At 61.5% G+C, this 23,984-nt stretch overlaps 1 protein-coding gene and 1 long non-coding RNA gene across 3 annotated transcripts; one reads left to right on the top strand and one right to left on the bottom strand.

The window, feature by feature from the left end:
* Positions 1 to 3,514: 3,514 nt before the first annotated feature.
* Positions 3,515 to 6,685, bottom strand: LOC147577671 (uncharacterized). The gene is made up of 3 exons (XR_015240517.1): positions 6,339 to 6,685; positions 4,488 to 4,580; positions 3,515 to 3,886 (listed from the first exon to the last, which is right to left on the bottom strand). It is a non-coding gene; the product is annotated as an uncharacterized LOC147577671 (long non-coding RNA).
* A 5,539-nt stretch (positions 6,686 to 12,224) lies between these two features.
* POFUT2 (protein O-fucosyltransferase 2) lies at positions 12,225 to 23,079 on the top strand. Of its 2 annotated transcripts, none has more exons than XM_086676160.1 (9): positions 12,225 to 12,391; positions 13,748 to 13,998; positions 16,639 to 16,783; positions 17,428 to 17,476; positions 19,195 to 19,261; positions 19,928 to 20,053; positions 20,728 to 20,908; positions 21,120 to 21,243; positions 21,958 to 23,079. In XM_086676160.1, the coding sequence occupies exons 1-9, from the start codon at positions 12,258 to 12,260 to the stop codon at positions 22,174 to 22,176; spliced, it is 1,296 nt and encodes a 431-aa protein (XP_086532286.1). In that variant the 5' UTR covers positions 12,225 to 12,257; the 3' UTR covers positions 22,177 to 23,079. The 2 variants fall into 2 exon arrangements, with proteins under 2 accessions (XP_086532286.1, XP_086532287.1); XM_086676161.1 differs by having other exon boundaries at positions 12,226 to 12,391; positions 17,366 to 17,476.
* Positions 23,080 to 23,984: the final 905 nt, after the last annotated feature.

The following is a 23,984-nucleotide window of genomic DNA, read 5'->3' as shown; positions in this document are numbered from 1 at the left end:
ATCTTTTTATCTTGACCTCCTCTTTGAAGACCATTCCTCCAAATACGGGCACATTGTGAGCTTCTGGGGGCCAGGGTTTCAACCTGTGGGCCTTGGGAACACAACTTGGCCGATGACACCTTCTAGAGGGAACGCCTGGGGTAGGAGGACGCACCTAACACCCTCACGGCAAGGGGCTGTGAGTGCCCTGCTTAAACCTTCCTAATAAGCAGGCGTGGTGTGGGCCGGGCAGGCCTGCCCCCTGCACGGGGCTGACTCTGCCAGTCCGGTGGCTCCGGGGTGACACGTTGCTTTGGACAGGCACTCGCCAGCCTTCCTAGCGCCAGACAATCGGGGGACCTTTGCAGGAGCTCACGGGTGCCGGAAATGGTGGGGAAGGAGGCAGTCGTGATTCGGGCTCCGCGGGCCGGATGCCAAGGCGGGACCTCTGTGTGTCCCTAAATGCTAGCCTCTGTCAGGGATGCACCTGTTACTGTGTGCCTGCTTCCCAAGAACACCGCGAGGGGCCACCTCCACCTCTTCCCACTCAGGGGCCCCGAGAGGTTGGGTGACATTGCTCCACATCACAGGGATGGGCAGAGGCAGGGCCCCCCGGGACGTGGGGCTCTGGGCGCGCCTGTCCCCTGGGCCCGCCTGGAGCTGCCCCGAGCGCTCTGTGGATGGCAGCCGGCCTCCCCCGCGTCTGCTGGCCAGTCCCAGGGACGTGAGCTGGTTCGGGGGGTTGCTACGGGATTACGGGAATGTCAGGAAAAGCCATCCAGCCTGCAGACTCCGAGACGGTGATGGATTCCCCACCTGCCCCTAGACCGTACATCTGGCCGTGGCCAGGAAGGCCCTGCTCCGCCCGTCCACCCCTGATCAGGGTGATAGCTGCTTCCCTCGGGACCGGCCAGAGGGGCCTGTCCACCTCCAGAGTGTGAGGCCCGCATTTGGGGACGGTCCCCAGGGTCACATCATGGCCCCACGTACGGCTGGGGAGACCGTTTCCTGGCCACGGCTGAGCCACTTCCTGTGAGTGGGAGGACAGCCTCTCCGCCGCATATTTGGAGATAAAAGCGCCTAGAAACACGTTCTCAGTCTGTCCTGCCATTTGCAGGGCTGTTGTGAGGCTGCACTTCAGGACCCCAGCGTCCCCAAGGAAATATTTTAATGGCTGCGAGAAATCCCAAATCCCCTCTCCCCCCGCCAGAGTCCCGCTGATGCCCTCCCCGTCGCCCAGCACAGGCACAGGCGGGATCGTGCCTTCCTTGGCGGGTCCGAGCTGCCCAGCCACGCAGGGTCGCCGCCGTGGGGGCCACTGAGAGAAGCCTGGCACCCCCGGGCCGAGGGAGAAACCTGGCCCCCCGGGGCGCCCGGCTGACTCCATGACTGAGAACGTCGGTGCCGGGCCTGGACAGCACTGAAGGCCACTGAGAGCCAGCGGGTCCCGGAGAAGGGGAGACTGAGGCCTGCACACTTGTGAGAGGCAGCGTGGGCCTCCGTGGGGACGAGGGCCAAACCTTGCCCCCGGCTGTCGGGCCTGGTCGGAGCCGAGCCTCCCAGGACCCGGGGAAAGCCACGCGGTTGGGTCAGCGTTTGCCCCAAAGTCAAAGATGCTGTGGTCCGGAAGGCCGGGCGTGGGAGTCCCGGGAAGATGGGGCAGTGAGCCTGCGGGCGGGGCTGAGGCAGGGGGCTGGGACCCCGTGTGGGTCCCCATGACATCCCCCCACAAGGTCGCCGTGAGGGGGCAGGAGCGGTGCACTGGGCAGCACTGGTGTGGCCACAGGGCGGGAGCCCCGCGTGAGGGGGGAAGCCCTCTCCCAGACCAAATAAAATGGCGGAAACTAAGCAGTTGGGGGTGGGTGGGTGGGTGAACTCCCAGGAGATTTAGAACATGGCAGTGGCCGCTGACCGTCCAGGGCGGGTGACGTAGGGCTGGAGCACAGCTGGAGAGCGGAGGGGACAACAGGGGACCGGGGCCGGGCTGTGGAGGGCAGGCGCGAAGCACCTTCTGGTTCTGTTTGCCAGGCTCAAGGCGGAAGAGCTGGTGGGGGGAGGTCAACTAGCAGAGAGGGGTCAGCAGTGAGGGAGCTAGTGGCCGAAGGAACGGGAGCCAGGAGGGGGTGCCGGGGTGTCCGGGGTGGGGCGGGGGTCCCATCTGGTGGTCCTCAGATTCTCCAGGGGCATCGGCTGCAGGATGGGGTGGGGGGCATTCGGGGCCAGAGGCTCCCCGGGCGGATGAGCAAGGCGGAGAGGAGTCTGGGCCTGACGGAAAGGGAGGGGCTGACGGGCCCGGCCCGGGAGAACAGGGGCAGGTTAGACGCTGGGGTTGGGGACGGATTCCAGGAGAGAGAAGGTTCCCAGGGCGCCGACCATCCCCTCGCCGCGGGAGGGTGGCTGTCAGCTTTCAAAGGAGCTCTTCTGATGTTCTCGTGCCCCAGGCGTTCCCAGTTCCGTGAGACAAAGATAGGAAGTTATGGTTTGCAGGGCACCGTCCCATCAGACGTGGACATCGCTGCGGCCTTGACGGGAGCACTCTCAGACAGCTCCAGGGGATTCGGAGGGACTGGCCGGCTGTGGGAACTCTCGCCCAGATCCAGACTGTCGTCATTCTGAGGGGCCGCGGGGTCCCAGGAAGGTCAGTGGGCAGCACGGGTGTCAGTGTAAGGCCTGGATCCAGACCTCTGAGGAGTCTGGGGTCCAGATCTTGACCTCCAGAAGCTTCTTATATTCAGAAAACGTGCACCTTGCTCAGCAGCCTGGTGGGATCAGGACTCGAGAGAAAGACAGACAGACAGACAGAGATACTGAGGCTAAGGGAGCATCGGGGGCGACCCCAGATTTCATTGGCTCCCTCCCCACTGGCTGTTTGCCTCTTAAATCCAGAAGTGGTTGCAGCCAAAGGGCCCCCCAACGCGTGGCGGCGGGTGCCCACCTTCCGAGGGTCTGAAGAGGCTCAGAAGGGCCTCCCCGCGCGCTCACCAGCCCAGCTGGGACTCGGGGAGCCTCCCCAGGCGTTGGCTTCACTTGCTGTGCTTCAATATTCTATGCTTGACACAAGCTCCATTTTGATTGTGGAATCACGCCGGCACCCCACATCCCCAGGTGCTATTTGGGGCTCTGACTCTAAGCCCCTTTGGAAATACCTGCACAGACATGGCTGTGGTGTTGAAGGTTCCCACTGAGAAGGGCCAGGATGTGGCGCCCACCGCCCAGCGGCTCCTGCGGGAAGCAGAGGCCTGCAAACTGCGACTGCCTCCGGCACTGTGCCCGGGGCCCCATGCGCACGCACACGCTCTGGGGCCGCACGCTCCAGGGTCGCACGCTGCAGGGCCACCTCCCGCACACTCCAGGGCCGCCTCACCTCTGGGGAGACCTTGTTCAGATCAGGGCTTCCCAGCGTGTTCGTATCACCCCCGAACTAGATGTTCCCAGAGTTTGAGCTGGTGTCGGGCGTGTAACTTTATTATGTGCCTCTCGCGATAAGCACGTTCCCATCAATTAACCAAACTCAGAGAAGGGGACGTTCCACACAACTTTTTAAATTGTGCTTTTATTTTACAGAAAGGGATTGTGTGCGAGTGTGTGTGCACACGAGCAAACGGGGAAGGGGCAGAGAGGGAGGGAGTGGGCACCCCAAGCAGGCTTTGCACCCTCAGAGCAGAGCCCCACGTGGGGCTGGATCCCACCACCTTGAGATCGGGACCTGAGCCGAAGTCAAGAGTCTGACGCTCAACCCACCGAACGCCCCAGGCGCCCCGCCACAGAATTGGAGATGGCTTATTCTTGAAAATGCATTCGTGTCATCATTGTGAAGTGTTCAGTGACTTTGTGCTGGTGATCTTCCTTCTGTGCCATCAGACACATTCTCAACTGGATGCGCGAAAACCAAGTTACGAGCTAATCCCTGGAATAAAGGCAATGGGGACAAAGGTGGAGAACACAAATAGCTCCGTAATCACAGTGATTTTCCTTCCAGGTTCTGCTGCGGTGGGGGGGGGGAGGGTGCATGCCTCTGCGGGCCCCGCTGGGGGCTCCGCGGCCTGCACTTCACGACGAGCGCCCGCTCCTGCCCCTGCCGCCCAGCCTCCACGGGAGGAGGTGACAGAGGGCCACGCCTAGGGCACACACGATCCCCCACAACAAAGGGGGAAAAGAGAATGGGGGATTTTTTTTAATTACAAAACTATCACCTTCCAGTTCCTAGCGGTAAGTTTTAAAAGCTGGATTACACGGATGATTTTCCCAGGAAATACATTTTCGAAGTACAAAGTGACTCGGGTAGAAAGAGGAAATCTAATTAGTCCAATGGCTGGGGTGGGGCGGCAGGAGCAGACAAAAAATATCCAAAGGTTTATCCTTCAACAGGCACCAGGCACGGGCAGCTTCATTGTGTCTCCACCACCGTTCAGGAATAATCTCCACGGCGGAGAGGTGGGAGACCCGCGCTTAGGATCGGGGTCTCCGGACACCAGCTGCTGGGTTCGGATCCCACCTTCCCGTCTTACCAGCAGGGTGAGACCTCGCGCGGGCTATTCAGACGCACTGGGCCTCAGGTTCCTCGTCCGTCCACGAACATGAAAATAGTACCTCATTGACGGCTGGTTTGCAAAATAAAGATCGAACGCACGTGAAACGGGTACAACTGTGACTGCTGCATAGTAAGAACTCGATCCACTTGAATTGTTACCAAGAGATACCTGCTCCCAAACACACAGAGGCGGAAGCATCACAATTCATTCCACACGGTTAGCCAAAAACCAGTGGTGGGGATAACACACTCACGTGCTCGCTGATACGGACATATTATTTCCATTAGGACACAACTGCCCCAAATAAAAGCACCGACAAGCAGAATCCAACACGCCAGGAGCAACTATGGCTCATCTCAGGAATGCAACGTGAGTCAACAGTACAGACAACACGTACAACATTACAGTACAGTGCATTTTATTAAGAGATCAAAAAGAGGCAAATCTCTGGTCATCTCCAAAGACAGGGCAGCTCCCCAAAAAGCACGTGGCAAAAGTGAGTATCCATTACTGGATTTCGAGCCCGTACAACCACGAGACCTTTAGGAAGCAAAGAATAGTAGGACAGCCGGCTAACACTCATGGATCCTAGAGTGGGGGCCCAGCAGACCCAGGCAAACCGTCAGATGGCAAGCCTTTGAGGACTCCCAAGCCAGCCGGCCTCCGTCCCAACCACTCAACGCCACCGTCGTGGCACAAAAGCACGAGAGCAGCCGTGACCCTGTACGTAAACGGGCAGGAGCGGCTGCGTGCCAGTGGAACTTTACTTAGGAAAAGAGGCAACGTGGGCTGGATCTGACCCCCTGGCACTCGTTTGCAGACCCCTGGGCTGGAACTATCCGTGCAGTCAGAAACAAGACAGAGGTGCCTGATTTTATCTTGGACTCCCAATAGACGTAATAATACAAGAAAATATATACGATGTACAAGTACTAGAAAGGCAGAGATAAAACGACAACCATCTGCATAATTATAGGACTGTTTGACCAGAAAAATCCAAACTGGCGAATCAACGGCAAGCCGTTAGAATTCAACGCGGCCGATTTTAAGGTCAGTATATAGCATTTATTAAAACAACACTATATAATTATAACATTTTATGGGGAAAAGGGTGCCGTTTGCGACAGCAATAAAACCCAGGAATAAATCGAGAAGGAGCAAATCTGACATAAAAGAAAACTAGACAAGTTCACTGAGATCCCAATAAGTCAAAAGACCCATTCCTGAGCAGGACTCCGCGGCATACCAATGTCGATTTTCCCAAATGTGCCCATACACTCAGTGCGATCCCAACAAGATTCCTGACAGGACTGGTTTCTTGCAGCTGCCGCTAAACTTTATATGACAGAGAAAATGTACAAGATTAGCTGAGAGGTGTGTTTAAAAGGACACAGAAAAGGAACTGGCGATAAAGCCATCCTAGGCAGTGGATTGTGACACGGGCAGGTCCGCGGGGTCAGGACCCAAAGACTAGAGACAGAACCATATTATTTGTGGGAATTGAAGAAACGCCGACAGTAGCATTTCATGTCAGTAAAGACAGGACACCTTTCGCAGGAAATGATCACGTGCCTCTGCCTGTGCTTCTGAAAAGAAGATGTCACGTCCACCAGCCTGTGTGCCCTCTGCCTTCCGCGGAGCCGGAGAGATGGGAGGGCGGCTCCCACCTGGGTTGTGTGTTTGTGACCACATTGTTGAGAAGCGGGACACTTGAGGGGAGCCTGGACCCTCCGAAGGGGCACAGAAGAGGCTGGGGAGTGGAGACACCACCTGGCCGAGAAGGGAAGCCCGCAGGAGGGGACACACCGGAGGGTATGGGGTACTCACCATGACACAGAGGGACAGCATCAGCCACACCATCTGGGGCGAGGGAGGGAGCGAGAGAAGCCGCGGCCACAGCGGCGGGGCCTTGCCTGAATCCACAGCCACCCTGGGGGTCGGGGTGGGGGTGGGGGGTTGCACCCCAGCTACCGCCCATCAGGCTGAGGGAACACGGGATAAAGGACAGCCCACCCCCTTCTGGTTCTCTTGGGCTGGATCCGATCAGCTCTCTGCAGGTTCTGGAACTCAGCTGGGAACATTCACCGCAGTGGCCAGGTCCAGAGAGTAGTTTGGTCCACGTGGAGTTTCTCTGCCTGCGACCAGCACGAATTCCTGTCTGCACTTCATTCCGAGGAGCCCCCAGACCACCCCACCCCCTATCTGTTTGTGTTTCTGTTGACATTATCATCTAAGGAGGGCCCAGACGGGTCCTTGAAGCCGGCCTTCCAAACATAAATAAGCAGCCTGTTTCAGTAAAACAAATTACGCACTTTTTGACATTTGCCAGTGTTTTGATTCCAGAAAGGCTGTGGACAATTCCCACAGTCCTGGCCCCCAACCCGTGGCCCTGCCGCCCCTGCTCACACTCACGCACCTTCCCACAGTGTCTGCCTCCGGGGGACCTGTCTGTGGGGGGGCTTGCCTCTGGGGGGCCCTGCCTCCAGGAGACCCTGTCTCTGGGGGGCATCCTGCCTCTGGGGGGGGCCCTGCCTCTGGGGGACCCTGCCTCTGGGGGGGCCCTGCCTCCGGAGGACCCTGTCTCTGGGGAGGCCCTGCCTCCGGGGGACCCTGCTTCTGGGGGAGCCCTGCCTCAGGGGGACTCTGTCTCTGGGGGGGGGCCCTGCCTCCGGGGGACCGTGTCTCTGGGGGGGGGGCCTTACCTTCGGGGGACCGTGTCTCTGGGGGGGGCCCTACCTTCGGGGGACCGTGTCTCTGGGGGGGGCCCTACCTTCGGGGGACCCTGCTTCTGGGGGAGCCCTGCCTCAGGGGGACTCTGTCTCGGGGGGGGGGCCCTGCCTCCGGGGGACCGTGTCTCTGGGGGGGGGGCCTTACCTTCGGGGGACCGTGTCTCTGGGGGGGGCCTTACCTTCGGGGGACCGTGTCTCTGGGGGGGGCCCTACCTTCGGGGGACCGTGTCTCTGGGGGGGGGGCCCTGCCTCCGGGGGACCGTGTCTCTGGGGGGGGCCCTACCTTCGGGGGACCGTGTCTCTGGGGGGGGCCCTGCCTCCGGGGGACCGTGTCTCTGGGGGGGGGCCCTACCTTCAGGGGACCCTGTCTCTGGGGGGGGCCCTGCCTTCGGGGGACCGTGTCTCTGGGGGGGGCCCTACCTTCGGGGGACCCTGACTCTGGGGGGGCCTGCCTCCGGGGGACTCTGCCTCTGGGGGGGCCTTGCCTCCGGGGGACCCTGCCTCTGAGGGGGGCCTGCCTCCAGGGACCCCAGCTCGCAGAGGAGAGCTCCCACCAGGACAGCGGCTGTTTGCCAGGTTCACCCCCAGCAGAAAACCCACCCCTGACGGCACAGACAAGGAGCTGAAGTATTTGGAGACAAAAACCAGGGACCCAGAGTATGTTTGAAGGACTTTCTGGGTCACCTGCCTTGGGGAGGCCCGAGTTTTGTTTTCCCGCGGTAGCCTAGACTCCTCACGGCGCCCTCGGTTTCAGGACCCTGCTGGCTGCATAGGCGCTGACTTTTACTCTCAGCCAAGCCTCCCCTCATTCCCCCGAGAAGGGAGAGACCCTTACATCCCATGCACAGGCCAGCCAGGCGACCCCAGCCCCGGGGAAGCCTCCAGGCGGCACCCCCGTGGGCGGCCCCCACCCTGGGCCTTCCCCACCCCACGTGGCCTGAGTCGTGAGGGTGACTGGTGGCTGCCCCCACGGGAGGCCGCGGGGCTGTGTCCCGGGCAGCAGGACCAGATCAGGTGCCCCGTGCGCCCCCAGGGGAAAGGCTGTGGCCTTGCCTCAGGGCCAGGTGGCCCGCCTCCCCTGGGACCCCCTGGACTGGCCCTTCCACAGGTCCTGGTGAGCCACCACCTGAGGCGGTGGGCCCCGCTGTGGGCAGGTCACGAGGGGAAACTGGGCCCAAGTGCTGACCACAGGAGTCAGCACGCCCTCATGTCTCGGTCACTTGGTGTCCCTTGAGGGCAGTCCTGGCAGGCGGCCCCCAGAAGCTCCTGTGAAAAAAATCCCTGTGGCTCATGGCCTAACCAGAAATCTCCTGCTTCTGACTCCCTGGTTGCCAGGAAATTGTCCCGAGCAAGGAGGTGGGGTTCTGCACTGGCTCAGAAGCTTCCAGCACGGGGATCCTGATAACTCACCTCTCGCATGGACAAGCAGGGTGTCCATCGTGTGAGAGCTGTGTGCCCTGAGGCGTCTGTGGCTCCCCAGGAGAACCACTCCTCAGGGTGGCTCTTGGCCCCAGTCCACACCTGCACCCCCCTCTGTTGTCTCCTCAGCCCGTGTCTGCCTCCCACATCTCCACGTGAGGGGTTCACAGCTCTTCTCTACTGCAAATTTGCTGTGGCCACAGAGGGGCACTGGTGACCTCCGGCAGCCCCACTCCCTGCTCCCCATTCCACCCCACCCCACCCCACCGACCAGAGTGGGGGCCAGGCGGCCCCTTCCCCCTATTCCTTGCCGGCTCTGGCAAGGCCTTGCCTGGACTCCCAGCTTTCAGGAGACTCTCTACGTCCCTCCTCAGAGACTCCTGGCCTCCGTGTCTCCACCGCCTCAAGGCTGGGACCCGGGGTGTCCAGCGCTGACCCTCCCGAGACCTGAGACGGGGGCTTTAACAGGTGAGACCCCAGGACGCACACACCACACCTGCTGACCCCAGCCAAGGGCTTCCTTCTGCTCCCCCTCAGGGCCAGCTCCTGGGGCTCATCCTTGCGGGGAGCTGGAGGGGGCCTGGGCAGGAGTAGGACGCGGCCTGGCCTGGCCTGGCCTGGCCTTGTGTCTGCCGGTCACAGCACCTCCCAGCCCCTCCCTCAGGCCCAGGGAGCAGGGGCAGCTGTCCTCCGCCTCCCTTCCCGCTAGCAAAGGGCTCTCTTGCCCTCTGGCGGCAAAGTCCCCTCCAGTGTGCACTGTGGGGGGATGGCGTGAGCGCTCTGACTTCACACTGAGGCAGGAAACCTTAACTATGACTCCGGATGTGCAGGGCAAGAAGGAATTCAGTTACTTTTTTTTTTTTTTTTAACAAAGATTTCCTTTTTCTCTTAATGAAAGACTCACAAACCTCTCCAGGGTCATTCCCAGTAAGGAACAGAATCCAGGGGTTAATCAGCACAGGCAGGAGGGGAGAGGGAGGGAGAGGGAGGGAGAGGGAGGAGGGGAGGGGACGGGAGAGGAGGGAGGGAGGGGAAAGGGGGGCTGAGCTGCCAGGGGGCCAATTAAAACCAGGAGCCTGTGGTGGTTAATTTTATGTGTCAGCTAGACTGGGCTAAGGGCGGGCGCCCACAGAGCTGGTAAAAAATCCATTTCTGGGTGTGTCTGTGAGGAAGTTTCCGGGAGAGATTAGCATTTGAATTGGTAGACCCAGTAAAATTGTGCTCCCCAAGGTGGGTGGGCCTCACCCAGTGCCTCAAGGGCCTGAATAGAACCACAAGGAGGAGGAAGCACGGATTCTCTTTCCCTATTGAGCTGGAACATCCGTCTTCTCCTGCCTCACACAGTGGAGCTCCCGGTTCTCAGGCCTTTGGACGGCAGGACTGACCAACACCAGCTTTCCCAGGCCTCCAGCTTGCAGACTCGGATCGCGAGGCCTCGGGCCTCCATAACCCAGGGAGCCAATTCCTGTAATAAGTGTCCTCAGATATATCTCTATGTTCTATCGTTTCTGTCTCTGGACAACCCTGATCCTAATTGGAACACATCTGTTGTAATAAAGGGCATTTGAAACAACTAGGGACCCACGCATGCGGACAGTATTTTTCATGATATTACAGCAAAATCAATAAATTTTTAGGTGGGATAATGATTGTGGCTGTGTGAAAAACTGTCCTATTTCTTAGAGACACACGTGGAAATATTTGAAATGAGACAACTTGATGTCAATCATTTGCTTTAAAACAGTATAGGAAAAACAAGAAGAAAGGGTTGGAGAAGTGTGGCGGGATGAGAAAGTGTTGAATCTGGAGGTGGGCATACAGGCCCTCACGTCCTCCTGTTTCCGTGAATGCTTGAAAACTCATGATAAAAACTCCTTTAAGAAAACGTTTTGGGACACCTGAGTGGCTCAGTCAGTTAAGCATCCAAGTCTTGATTTCGGCTCGGCTCGGGTCACGATCTCACGGTTCGGTTGGTGAGATGGAGCCTCGAGTTCGGCGCTGAGATGGCAGCACAGAGCCTGCTTGGGATTCTCTCTCCTCTCTGCCCCTCCCCTGCTCGCGGTCTCTCACGATAAATAAACTTAAAGACAAAAAAAGTATGTTTTCAGAAGATGTCTTTACTAAGCCCCTCCTGCGGCACAAATCAGTGCACTGGGGTGTGGTCTGCACGCGGAGGGACAGCCGGCAGACCCACCTGCTGCTAGACACCTCCAACTAAGAGTGTCCGGAACAATAAAGACGTGTAGTGACTCCACGCAAGGAGGAGCCTGCAGACGGGGCAGCGCCGGCAGGAGCTGCAGTCCCCATCTTCCTACCATTCCTTCCTCCCTCACTGCCCGCCCCGCCTCCCCACCAGGTCCCTTCGCTGCTGGCAGGGGCTGAGGCTGGCCTGCCCCCTGGGCACGGAAGGGTGCACTTCATGCCAGGAACTACAGAGGCTCCAGTTCCCCCACCGGTCCCTCTCGCGCAGGAGCCACCAGGAGTTAAGCACCTGTCACAGCGCAGGGGCTCTGGGCACTTACTCCCGGGGCAGGGGTGGCGGTGCTGGCGAAGGAAGGGGCTGCAGTGAGGGGCGGCGAAGCAAGGCCCCTCGCCCTGGAATGAGGTTCCTGAGGGGACCCCTGCGCTCCACCACCGCAGAGTCTGCACCTGGGGTGCAGACCTGGGCTGAATAGGGGTCAGGGCACAGGAGCCGCTTGTCTGGTGACCGCCAAGTCCCGGCTCCCTCATATTCAGCTTCGACCCCATCCCCTCGAATGTGCTGTGCTCTTCAAACACAAAGGGGACACTCTGCAGCCCTTGCACTGTGGTTTTCCACAGTGAGACACCCACCCTGACGGCCTCCACTCCACCCTCTCCCTTTAAGAGACACCTTGTCATCTCGGAAACCGCCCGAGCAGCGCCCGCTCTGCGGGTCACCGCGCCTGGCGGGTCTGCGGCTCGGGTGTCGTACCTAGCCAGCCGTGAGGCCCTCGGGTCAGTCCTGTGGCTTGCTCGCCCGAAGCCCGAAGGCTGCTGCCCGCCCCCCCCCCTCCCCCCCCCCCCCCTCCCCCCCCCCCCCCCCGGTCGCTGATCAGACGCTGAGACCGCCTGCCAAACCCGGCCTGGAACTGCGCTCCACGCGGCGCGGCCCCGCCCACAGGCCCTCTGGCCCCGCCCACAGGTCCGGCACCACCCCGGCTTCCACCTCGCAGGGCCGCAGGCGAGGACGTCCGCGCAGCCCCGCCCACAGACTCGACCGGCCCCCAGGCCCTCTGGCCCCGCCCACAAGTCCGGCCCCGTCCGGGCCTCCACCCCTCTCGTGGCCCAAGACTACGCGCTCGCGGACGCGAGGCCCCGCCCACAGGTCCTCTGACCCCCGCCCATAGCCCCGCCCCCGCCCCCGCCCCGGTCTCCACTCCACGCGGCCCGCAGGCGAGGACGTCAGCGCTCCCGGACGCACCTCCCAGCATCTTCCGTCCGGGAGACTCCCATCCGCGGGATGACGCAAGACGTTCGTGGCGTTGCCAAGGCTTCAGGAGACGCGCTCCGGTGGGACGGGCGTGCGTGCGCTTCCGGGGCGGAGCGCGGCCGCCGGAAGTGTGTGGCCGTTGGGGCCATGGCGGCGCTCGGCGTCGTCTTACTCCTGCTGCTGGGAGCGGTGTCTTGGCCGCCGGCCTCGGCCTCGGGCGAGGAGTTCTGGCCCGGCCAGTCGGCGGCCGACATCCTGTCGGGGGCGGCGTCCCGCAGACGGTAAAAGCGTGGGACTCCTGTGGCGGGGCACCTGTGGTCGGGGGGCGGGGATCGGGACCGAGGACAGCGGGCCGGTGCGGGGGGGGGCGCGGGGCGGAGCCTCCAGTGCCCTCACCCCCTCACCCCGTTACCCTCTGACCCTCCCCGGGTTTTCAGCCTCCGTGCGCGAGTCAAGGTTGCCCCGGGCTGCTGGGCCTCCGGAGCCCCGGGAAGGGCTGGCTGTGGGTGAGCCTTAAGGGGCAGGCCCGGGCGCCCCTGTTAGATGATGCGGGTTCTTGCCCTGGGTTGGAGGAGACCCGAGTCAGATGTTCGTAAGAGCTCGGCTTTGTTTATCTGCACGGAATCTTCCAGGCTCCATCCAGTTGGTGGATGTTCCCTAGATAAAAGTCTCAGGGATTCAAAAAACAAGTGTCTGTGCCGTCCAGCAATTACTGAGGGTTTGGACGAAACAGACCGTGCACTGCATGCTGGATGTAGAGGTGGTAAAGGGGTTCCCCCTCTGTTGGTGGTCTTGGGGAGATCTGGAGGCTCAAGCTGGGCGTTACAACACAGTTTCATCGGTAGTAAGGGAAGTTGTGGAAAAACCAGTGCCGAGAAGGGAGAGGTGTTTCGGTAGTGCGGTGGTTCTCGAAGTGTGTCCAGGGAGCCCTGAGGTGTCAGAGCCATTTTGGTAGGAACATCAGGATGTTATTTATCCACCTTTTTTTAAGTCGTTCTCTCGTGAGTCTACAGTGGGGGTTTTCTTGAGGCCATCTGACCTGCGATAGCTCAACAGGTTGAATGCGGAAGCGGATGTGAAAATCCAGTTATCGCTAGACCAAAAAGAGTTACAAAAATTACATTGTCATTCTTCTCACTAATTCTTTTTGTTTAGAAAAATATACTTGTTTTTCATTTAAAAATATTAAGAACCACATCACGTAATAGCTTATTATCATGATTTTAGGTGAATAATACATGCGTTTTAAGTTCGTAACTTCTAACACCGGCACGATGAGTAGATGTAACCCACATGAACAACAGTCCTGTGGGGTCTTCAGTAATTGTGAAGAGTGTGAAGGGGTCGGTAGACCAAAACGTCTGGGTACCGCTGGAGGACTGATCCTCAGGCTCTGGTTGGTAAGACTGCCGGTCTCACTGAATTTCTGCCGGCCATTAAAGGGTGCTAAGATGCGTGCCGTTCCTACTCACGGGCTCTAGAAGTAATTGGTTGTACAGAAAGGGGTTGGCGGCGACAGTGAACTACCAGCCGCTCCGAGTGCCCAGATCCTGCCCCATAGGCACTGGGGGCGCCTCTGGGCTTTGTGTCCAGAAGACTCAGCGTGGAAGAACCTCGCTCCTGCCCCTCCCTTCTAGGTATCTTCTGTATGACGTCAACCCCCCAGAGGGCTTCAACCTCCGCAGGGACGTCTACATCCGCGTTGCCTCCCTGCTGAAGACGCTGCTGAAGACCGAGGAGTGGGTGCTGGTGCTGCCCCCCTGGGGCCGCCTCTATCACTGGCAGAGCCCGGACATTCACCAGGTCCGGATCCCGTGGTCCGACTTCTTTGATCTTCCGAGTCTGAACAGAAACATCCCCGTGGTTGAGTACGAGCAGTTCATCGCAGGTGAGGCCGCCGAGGTGGTGGTGCAGGAAGCACCAGCCAGCCCGCTGTGTGTGGCACGCCCGTTGTGGTGACACTCGCTCTGCAGGGGGGGCCTGCTTCTGTTTCCCGATTCCGCACTCCCGGTGACCTTGGTCTTCCTCTAATTTATCTCGGGAGATAGATCTCCATGAACTGTGTGTCCCCTTGTCTCTGAAAGCTGGGGCGGCTGGCGAGCCAGCGGAGGGCGCTCAGAGCTGTGGCTGCTGGTCCGGAGGCCAGGCGTGGCCCCAGCAGGCCGTGCTCGTGTGCAGGGAGGGCCCTGTGTCCCCGAGGGGAAGCGAGATGGGGAAGCAGGACGCCACACGGCAGGCAGGCAGGCAGGCGTTGACCCTGGGGCCTCCCTGCAGCGCTCGTCATAACGTCTCGTTCCACTTAGGCCTGCCCGGTCTGTTTCATTGTTTTTAAGAGAGAGAAGCTGGAAATATTCTTAGAATGAGAGTATTTACAGCTTAGCATTGCTTTCTTTAGAAGACCTAAGCTTAAAAAGGCACTGCCACGTTTTTGCTGCCACCTTAGTCTGGCAGAGGGAGGCGCAGGCCGTCGTGAGCGGGTGCCATGGTCTGTGGAGCTCCTGCTGCGGCTGGCACGTCTTCGTTTTTCCACTTCTCACTGCGCGGCAGACCTGGTCACTTCGGAATGTTCCTGTGTCGGGGTCAGTCCTGGGAGTGCTGCGGCCATGGAACAACATAGGCCGTGTTTTCTGATATCTTCACTCACGGGCAAGAAGCAAACTGAGGCTTGTAAAACATCTTCTTTTTTTTTTTTTTTTTCAACGTTTATTTATTTTTGGGACAGAGAGAGACAGAGCATGAACGGGGGAGGAGCAGAGAGAGAGGGAGACACAGAATCGGAAACAGGCTCCAGGCTCCGAGCCATCAGCCCAGAGCCTGACGCGGGGCTCGAACTCACGGACCGCGAGATCGTGACCTGGCTGAAGTCGGACGCTTAACCGACTGCGCCACCCAGGCGCCCCGTAAAACATCTTCTTGGAATGCATCTCTCTCAGAGCCAAGATGAGAGATGCAGCTGGGTGTTTAGTCTGACTCGACTTAGTCTGGGAATCAGCCTCAGCCTTCGTCTGACCCACAGGTCATGGAGCCTCCCAGAGAAACTGCCCTTCACCTCCACGAAGGGCTGTGGCCTGAGGGTTTCTTGATGGGTGGACATCAGGACAGGGCCGGGCCTCAGCCACGTGAGAGCGTGCTCAGCGGGGGGGGGGGGGGGGGTGTGCAGGGCGGAAGGGCTGCTGCCCACCCTGCGGCTCTGGAGGCCCCAAGCCTGGAGCCGAAGCAGAGGGGACAGGAAGTTGGAGAGCCCTGAGTGCCGCGGAGCAGGCGGACGGCTTGGCCTCCACCCCGCCCGGCTGGCCTCGACTGTTCCACCCTCTCTCACTGCAGACGGGGGCAGGGATTGAGGATGTGCACCAGGGCACCGGGCGTCTTAGCCTCTCGGTGCCACCTCCCTTCCCGTCACTGCGAGAGGAGCCCCAGGAGGGCTGGGGCCAGGCCCCGCCAGCAGTGCGGCCCCCGAGCGAGGGAAATGTGGAAGAGACGCCAGAATTCCTCTTGATGCGGCTCTCTCGTGACTGGGCTCCATCGATCCACCCCGGGCACGTCTTGATGAAGCACTGTGGGTGTGGCAGGCATGTCCTGGGTCCGGGTGGGCGCGGTGGGCCGTGGGGAGGTCGGACACAGACTCCTCCCCTCCTGGAGCTCCTGTGGGGCGCGTGGAGGCAGATGAAGAAGCAATTAAAGCACGCGGTGTCCAAGGCGGTGAAGTGTCATGCGGACAAAAAGAGAGTGGGGTGGGGGCGCCTGGGTGGCGCAGTCGGTTAAGCGTCCGACTTCAGCCAGGTCACGATCTCGCGGTCCGTGAGTTCGAGCCCCGCGTCAGGCTCTGGGCTGATGGCTCGGAGCCTGGAGCCTGTTTCCAATTCTGTGTCTCCCTCTCTCTCTGCCCCTCCCCCGTTCATGCTCTGTCTCTCTCTCTGTCCCAAAAATAAATAAAAAACGTTGAAAAAAAAATTTAAAAAAAAAAAAAAAAAAAAAAAAAAAAAAAAAAAAAAAAGAGAGTGGGGTGGGGTGTGGGGCGGGAGGCTGTCCCGGGGAGGTGCGATTTGAATGGTGTCACAGGGGTCAAGGGTGAGCCCTGAAGGGGAGCGGTCCAGGCGAGGATGGTCCACGCAGGGACAGCCCATACAGAGGTCGTGGGAAGGGGGCACACCGATGTGCTTGAGGGACAGCAGGGTGGACAGAGTGTGTGGGGCCAGTGGCCGTCGTGAGGACTGGGTTGGGGGGTGCGGCAGAGGAGGGCTGAGCGCCGAGGGCAGGTCCCGCTGCTGTAAGAGGGGCCCCTGGGAGCGGCCAGGGCCTGGACGAGCTCCACTGCCCTGAGGCAGCCCCTTTCACCCACTCTAGGGACCTCGTCCCTGTTGTCCCTTGTTGTGTCCTGTCTCTGCTTCTGTAAGCTTTCTGCAGCCCTGCAGGGAGAAGGTGGGATTAAGTAAAGCAGTAATCCCCTGTCTGTACCAGCGGCCGTCCGACACGTGCCCACACGCGCGCTTCCGGTTCCTGTTCACTGTCAGTTCTTGGCCTCTTCCAGAGTCCGGCGGGCCCTTCATTGACCAGGTGTTCGTCCTGCAAAGCTACGCGGAGGGGTGGAAGGAAGGGACTTGGGAGGAGAAGATTGACGAGCGGCCCTGCATTGACCCGCTGCTCTACGCACAAGACAAGCACGGGTACTACAGGTGCGGCCGCTGGGCCCCCGGCGGGAGGGTCCCCTTCCCCGCCTGGCCTGTGCAGCGGCCCCCATCCCCGGTTACAGGGGTGGGGACCCGGGCCACCTTGACACAGCTAAGCTGCGTTCAGCGCATTTGAATGTGGCCGGGGAGATGGCAGTCTGGTCACCCAGACGGAAGCAGCCATCAGAAGACTTCCCCAAGGAGGGGCTGTCTCCTCGGCAGCACCTGTGGGTGAAGCACCAGAATACCCGGGTTCTAGAAACTCGTTGCTATGGGAGCCCCTCAGAGGGACACGGCTGTCGTAGGGTTGTTACCGCCGGGCCTCTGGCACCGTGAAGCTGCCCTCCACCGCCCCCTTCCCCTGACAGCCGTCCAGATGGAGCCCCACCGGTCTGCTCAAGTCCGCTGAGATTTATGGTTCCTTATGAGTTTTCACCGGAACGTCACTACCTGTGATCACGAGCGGGAGGTTTTCACCGCGAGATCGTCGGGTCTGCCTAGATTGAGCCGTACACACGTGCATCTGGGGTTTACTGGTTTCCTGTGTGAAAACCAATGAACGGAGGCACCGGGGATCTTGTTTTCCAGAGGATGGTTTTGGGGTTACGAAGAGACAAGAGCTTTAAACGTCTCCTGTTTGTCCGTTCAAGGCTCGGCTTCAATCATGGCGCCTGTGCTTTTGAGAAACACGTCAGCGAGGTACGAGCCTGCAGGGTCCGCTCGTGGCCGGCCAGTGAATGGGTGAGCGCGTGCGTGGGTGTGCCTGCGTGTGCGCTGTGCGTGCTGCGTGTGCACAATGTGCACACATACGTGCTGTGTGCACAGTGCGTGCATGTGTGTGGGTGCGTGTGTACATGTGTGCTGTATGTGCACTGTGTGTGTGTGCCTGCATACATGTGTCGCGTGTGCGCTGTGCATGTGCACGTGGATGTGTGCTGCGTGTGCGCTGTGCGTGCATGTGTGTGTATGCATGTGCACGTGGATGTGTGCTGCGTGTGCGCTGTGCGTGCATGTGTGTGTATGCATGTGCACGTGGATGTGTGCTGCACGTGCACATATCATATGCGTGTATGCACATGTGTGTGCCTGCACACTGTCCTGTTGGCATCAGAGGCCCTCCTGGACTGTGCAGGGTCACTGGAGAGGTGGAGCTTGTCCCCACCCTGCACCTGGTCGTCCTTCCACAGCGAGGTGGGGCTGGGGCAGAGGCAGTCGCACGTCCCCAGGGAGGGCCCAGGTATAGGTTGGCTGTACCCGTGTCCTGGGGGTCTGTGCTGCCAGTACAGCCTCGCACGGGCTTCTCAGCCACTTCACGGTGGGAGCTGATGGGAGGGTCTCCAGTCCCGACGCAGGCGGTGGAGGGGTCTGGCTCTCCTGCCTGAGGCAAGGGTGGAGCTAGATATCGGCATGGCGAGGGCGGCATGGCCCGGGGGCTGCAGGCCCGACTGGAAGAGAGCGCTGACCTTATTCGTTCCCCTACCTCACCTGTCCCGGTGACCGCCCGGTGTGGCTGAAGCAGGGTGAGAACAGGGACGGGAGAGGAGTGGCAGGCTCGGGAGGTTTTGAGATGGCCCACTGCAGCCTGGTCCTGGAGGGCTCCTGTCCCGCCTGCGGTCAGGTCTCCCGCGCAGCCTTCTCGGAGCCGGACCTCACGGTGGTCAGAGGAGGGGCTGTGGCCTCCCCGGTGCCCCGTACCACTCAGGACGCACGGTTGGGGACCAGGAGAGAGGAGGAGGCTGGTCGCCTTTCCCCAGATTTGTGCCCTGCATTGTCCAGGCTGGAGTGGACGCGGCCCTTTCTGGAGTGTCCCTTCTGTGTGCTCTGACACTGGGGATTCTTTGATCGCCTCGGGAAGGGGCTGCTCTGTCCCTCGTTGTCCCTCGTTGTGCAAGGAAGGAGTTGAGTGTTCTGTGAAAAAGGTGCTAGTTCGGGGCTTGAAAAGCAGACGTGCTGAGGGGCACCGAGCCCTGTGTCGTTAAAATGATTTTTTTTTTTAAACAGGAGTGTGGTCTGACTGACCACACGATTGTGGTATCTGTCATCACGCGGTTTTGTCTTCCACATGTGGCCAGTTACATAGCAGATCTTCCAAAATTACAAAATCGAGCCATTTCTGTGCTCCTGTGTGAGCTGTCTCTGGGGCTGTGTTTTCCCAGAACCGCTGACTAGTCCCACTTGCTCGCTTTGTCTGCGGTGTTTCTCTCGTCAGTGGTGACAGCAGGGTTGCTGACCCCCAGTGCGGTGGCTGGGACAGGAGAGAACCCTCACGGTGCTCACGGTCGCCCGCAGGAGCGTGTGTGGAGGTCTCCGGCCCAGGCGTGTCCCGGTGGGCTCCCGGCTTCCTTCCCAGACAATCCCTGGAGCAGGCGAATAGAATTGTCTTAAAATTAAACGCTTTTTGTCTTGTTTGGAAACAGGTCAGTGATGCTGGACAGAGCCGAGAACCTTCTGCACGACCACTACGGCGGGAAGGAGTACTGGGACGTGAGTGCCGCCCGCACCTGCCGTGCTGTTGACTGGCCTGTGTGCGTGCTGGGCGCGTGCGCCTCCCTGTCGCCTTGACGCGGCAGGAGCCTGAGGAAGTGGGTTCCACGCCTGCCCTGCTCCGGAGGTCTGCCCTGTGTAGACGTAGGCGTAGAGCTCCCGCGGGGAGCCAGGTAGAGGTTAGGCGCCTGTCCGGAGGACCCCGGAGAGACCCCCGCTCCCTGACCCGGGTGCCCCCTGAGCAGGTCGTCTCCAAAGCAGAGAGGTGCCTCGTCACGGCCACCCTCGTGGCTCTCCGCCTCTCGTCGGCACCGTGGTCCCCTGTTAGCTGCGAGGCTGCCAACTCCCTCCGGCCAGCCACGTTCTCTTGACCCGAGCCCCACCCCCCCAGGCAGGGCACCTGTCCGAGCATCTCACCCTGTGCCCGTGGTGGTGGTCCCGGTCGCTCGCGGTCCGGCCTTTTGCCGGTTGGTGACCCGTCACCGCCAGACCCTCTTAGGATCCCGTCCCCGGTTGACCTCCGGGAGTGTCGGCTCGGCGTCCCCAGCATCCGGCGCCCCCCTCGGACTCTCAGGCCGGCCTCGGGATGCAGGTGGGGCTTGGGGCGCCTGCCGGGGGGCCGATGGGGTGGGGCACTCAGCGGGGCGCTGCTCTCTGCACCCGCAGACCCGGCGGAGCATGGTGTTCGCCAAGCACCTGCGGGCCGTGGGGGACGAGTTCAGGAGCAAGTACCTGAACTCCACGGACGAAGCCGACAGGATCCCCTTCGAGGAGGACTGGACCAAGATGAAGGTAGCGCCCCCACGCTTTCTCGCTCGGGGATGTGCGTCAGGAGGGTCCCCTTGTCCCAGCGCCGGCCCAGGGCCCGGTTCCGTTTCTGCCGGAGTTCCTCGAGTTCCGGGAGTAAAACCGGGCGGCGAACACGGACGGGGACGGTCAGCGTTTCCCTCCTGACGTGAGGACAACAGAGAAAGAAAAGGCGAGATTTTTCTGAGAGCGGCCAAACCAGACTCACCAAAAGGGTCACCCTTGTTTTAGAAAGTTTTTTCTGAGGGTGTGGTTTTCATGTAACTCGTTTTCAACAAATGACACGTGGCTGTCTCAAGCGGGCGTCGTTGCTGAGCATTTCCCGGGAGCGCGTTCGAGTGGCGCTGTCCACGGGGCCGGCCGCGCGTGGAGCGGCACCGTTCCGGCAGCGATCCCTCGGTCGTTACGTGATGTTTACTGGAAAAGCACCGTAGCGAATAGACCCTTTTCCCTAGTTTTGTACTTTTTTCCAGGGTTTCCTTTACCTTTTTTGTTTCACTCAGTTAAAGGGTGTGTGGTAATTAGTCACTTCGCGGTCTTGGAGAGACATCTGGCCTGACGCCCGCGGAGCGTGGTGCTGCCACATGGACAACGTGTCCCCTCCGTGTCCCGCGTGCCAGCCGCACGCAGGTCCCTCAGCGGTCCCCGTCCTTTGCCAGGTCAAGCTGGGGTCCTCGCTGGGGGGTCCGTACCTCGCGGTTCACCTGAGGAGGAAAGATTTCATCTGGGGCCACAGGGAGGACGTGCCCAGTCTGGACGGGGCCGTGAAGAAGATCCGCAGCCTCATGAAGACCCACCAGCTGGACAAGGTGTTCGTGGCCACGGACGCCGTCAGGAAGGGTACGTGGCTCCGGCTCCGTCCGCGTCCGCTGCCCCCGGTTAGGCCGCGGCAGCCCCGGGCCCGCGCGTGAGCCTCGGCCCGAGCCGGGAGGGCAGCGGCGGCTCCCGCGGCCGGTCCTCTTGCCCGTTTCCGCCGGCCCGTGCGGAGCCGGCGCAGCACACGCGTCCGGGAGCCGCGACCCCAGCGCGTCCGCCCTCCTCCACTCCGCAGAACACGAGGAGCTGAGACGGCTGTTGCCCGAGATGGTGAGGTTCGAGCCCACGTGGGAGGAGCTGGAGCTGTACCGCGACGGTGGCGTGGCCATCATCGACCAGTGGATCTGCTCGCACGCCAGGTGCCTCTGCCGGCCGCGCCCGCCGCGCCCCGCGCCCCTCAGCCTCTGGCGGGCGGCCCCCCCCCGTTCCCCGGCCCCGCGCGGAGGGTCGTGCTCCCCGTCCGGTCCTCGCCCGCCGGCTTCCTCCCCGGTCCCGTCGCGGCGCCCTGTCCTGGACCCTCCTGTGCGTCCCTTCACCTCGAGGTCCTGCTCCCCTGGACTCGGTGACCCCCTCGATCACACGTGTCACCGAGGAGCACACACAGGGCCTCCGGAAAGGGAGGGCGGGCTCTGTGTCACTGCCCGAGAGGCAGGCCTGCCCCCGGGGAAGAGCAGGGCTGGGACGCACACGCTCCGCGGGGGGTGGGAAACCGAGAGGAGCTTAGTTTCCGTCCGCAGGACCCTCGGAGCCACTTGGCGTATGCCCCGGTTGGTCCCAACTGTGCCTGCCGGGCTGCGGGCCGGGGCCTCCCCCGTGCTGAGCAGATGGCATGGGGACGCCTCTCTGCCCTCAGAGGTCCAAGCCCAGCTCTGAGCCCCCACCTCAAGCAGCCAGAATCCTGCAGGGGACTCGAGTCGGCGCCCGTGCAGGACCTGGGGCCTCTCGGCAGCACCCCCCACCCCAGCCCCGCCCCAGCCAGGCCTGTGGCCCCTGGGCAACGGTGACTCACGAGGCCGGGCAGGGCTGGGGGGGGTGAGCTCGCTCATGCGGCTCTCGTGATCTCTGGTTCGCAGGTTCTTCATCGGGACCTCGGTCTCCACGTTTTCTTTCCGGATCCACGAGGAGAGAGAGATTCTAGGGCTCGACCCCCGGACGACATACAACCGGTTCTGTGGGGACCTGGAGGAGGCGTGCGAGCAGCCCACGCACTGGAAGGTTGCCTACTGAGCCGGCACCCCGTGGACCCCACCTCCTGGACTCGCCTTACACGCGAACTCTCGGGCTTTCTCTGACCACGCGAGTTCCCTCGGGTGGCTCCTGCCCCTGTCCGACCGGCCAGGCTACCAGATAAGCCCTCTTCAGGGTCACAGACACAGCCCGCAGCCACGTGAGCCACGGCGTGTGTCTGTGCTCGGTGTTTCTTCCCGCCGTCGGCCGCCCGTGGCCGGGGGCTTTGGTCGGGCAAGAAACCGGGTCTCCGCCTGCCAGCAAGGCTCTCGTGACGGGAGAAGGTGCCGGGCCTCGTTTCCTGGGTCTGGAGGGACATCCGGCAGCGAGTGGTACAGATGTGGCGTGCGGGCAGCTCCCGTCCCGGGGGCCGGGGTGGCCGTGCCTTTGGACCTGGCGTGGCGTCGGCCTGCTGGTCCTGTTTTTTCTGCCCTCTCGCCCACCTGAAGCCACCCACGGGTTGGCGGGAAGTGAACCGCGGCCTTGCGGACCAGGTCTGAGGCCTGTTGTCCCCCGCTCAGAGTGCTGGAAGGTTCCTTGGAAGTCTCCAGCGGTTTGTCGGGTTCTTGCAGAGAGGAGCCCTGGCCGCCTGTGAGCGTGTGAGGGCGGACGCCCCTGGCACAGCCTCGTGGTGGGCGCGGTGGGCCCGGGGACGAGGGGCACCATCGCTGTGGCCTCAGAAGGGCCTTGGGGTCACGCTGCACAGAAACCCTTTCTAGGCCGTCAGTGTGGCCACCACCGCATCCCCTCTGGCCGGGAGCCCCGGGTGACCCACCCAGGCCGGGGTCCAAAGCCCCGGGGCTTCTGGGGCTTCTTCCCGAGCTCCGAAAACCCACCTGAACGCTCGGCAGGGTCCTGCGGTGTCACGGCGGCGTGGGGTCAGGTGATGAAGTATTTATTCTTTTCCCATTTGTACATTCAAATGCCATTCATAAAATATGTTTTCTAGAAAGGTGGGATTCTGTAAACGGTGCCTTGTTCATAGCCCTGAATTTTTTCTCGGCTGAGAGCTACGCAGAACAGTCCTGACCGTGACTGCCACTTCTCTGTCTTAAGGGAATTGCTTTGTCGTGTAGTCTCACTCGGGGAACGCGTGGCCGGGACGGGGAGAGCGTCCTCTCCTATCCGTCCGCTGGACCGGCTGCTGCCTGAGAGCCGCCCGTCAGGCACGGAGGAGGCCGTCCTGGGTCTGTGCTCTCGGGAAGCCCCAGCCCAGGCCACCCCACTTAGGTTCGCGGGGAGGTGAGGGGTCGGCAGGGAGGGGGCACTGCGGTCCAGGCAGGCTGTGCCCCGTGTGCTGGAAAGGCACCGTGGCAGGTGGGCCCAGGGCGGGGGAGGAGGAGCCGTGGGGAGTCGGGGGGAGTCTCGGGGGGCCCAGAGGTGGGGGAGGGGGGGAGTGGCGGCGGGAGCCCCTGGGGGGTCTGAGCAAAGGAGTGAACAGGCTAGAGACCTGGGCCCAGGTGAAGCCGTCAGGGAGGGTTCGACTTCAGGGCGTCCCCCCCCCCCGGCCCCCCCGCTGGAAGGACCCTGGAGCACTTTCCGGGATGGGGGTCGGGAGTCTCGAGTTGAGGGGTGAGCAGACGACTCAAACCACGGGGCGGGGCCGGGTGGGGGAGCCAGGGGGAGTGTGGGTGGAGGGAGGAGGAAACCTCGGTGGCCCACTCGGGTGGCCTCCGCCCGGTGGGGGGAACGGTGCGGGGCCCAGGGAGGCCGCCCGTCGGCAGAGCCACCCCCCTTCACACCTGGAGCTGCCCAGCCCACCCGCCCCCCCGCTCGAGCGCCCGACCGGAGGAGGAGCACGGAGCCACACGCCCGGTGGCCGCCTGGGTGGTGAGCCGTGCGGCAGGCGTGTCTGGGTGCCACTTGGAGGGAC

This window comes from Puma concolor, chromosome C2 (genome assembly GCF_028749965.1).
Source record: "Puma concolor isolate L17-30 chromosome C2, mPumCon1.1.hap2, whole genome shotgun sequence".
NCBI lineage: Eukaryota > Metazoa > Chordata > Mammalia > Carnivora > Felidae > Puma > Puma concolor.
The sequence above is the reverse complement of the archived record's forward strand: the minus strand, read 5'-3'. Positions and strand labels throughout refer to the sequence as shown.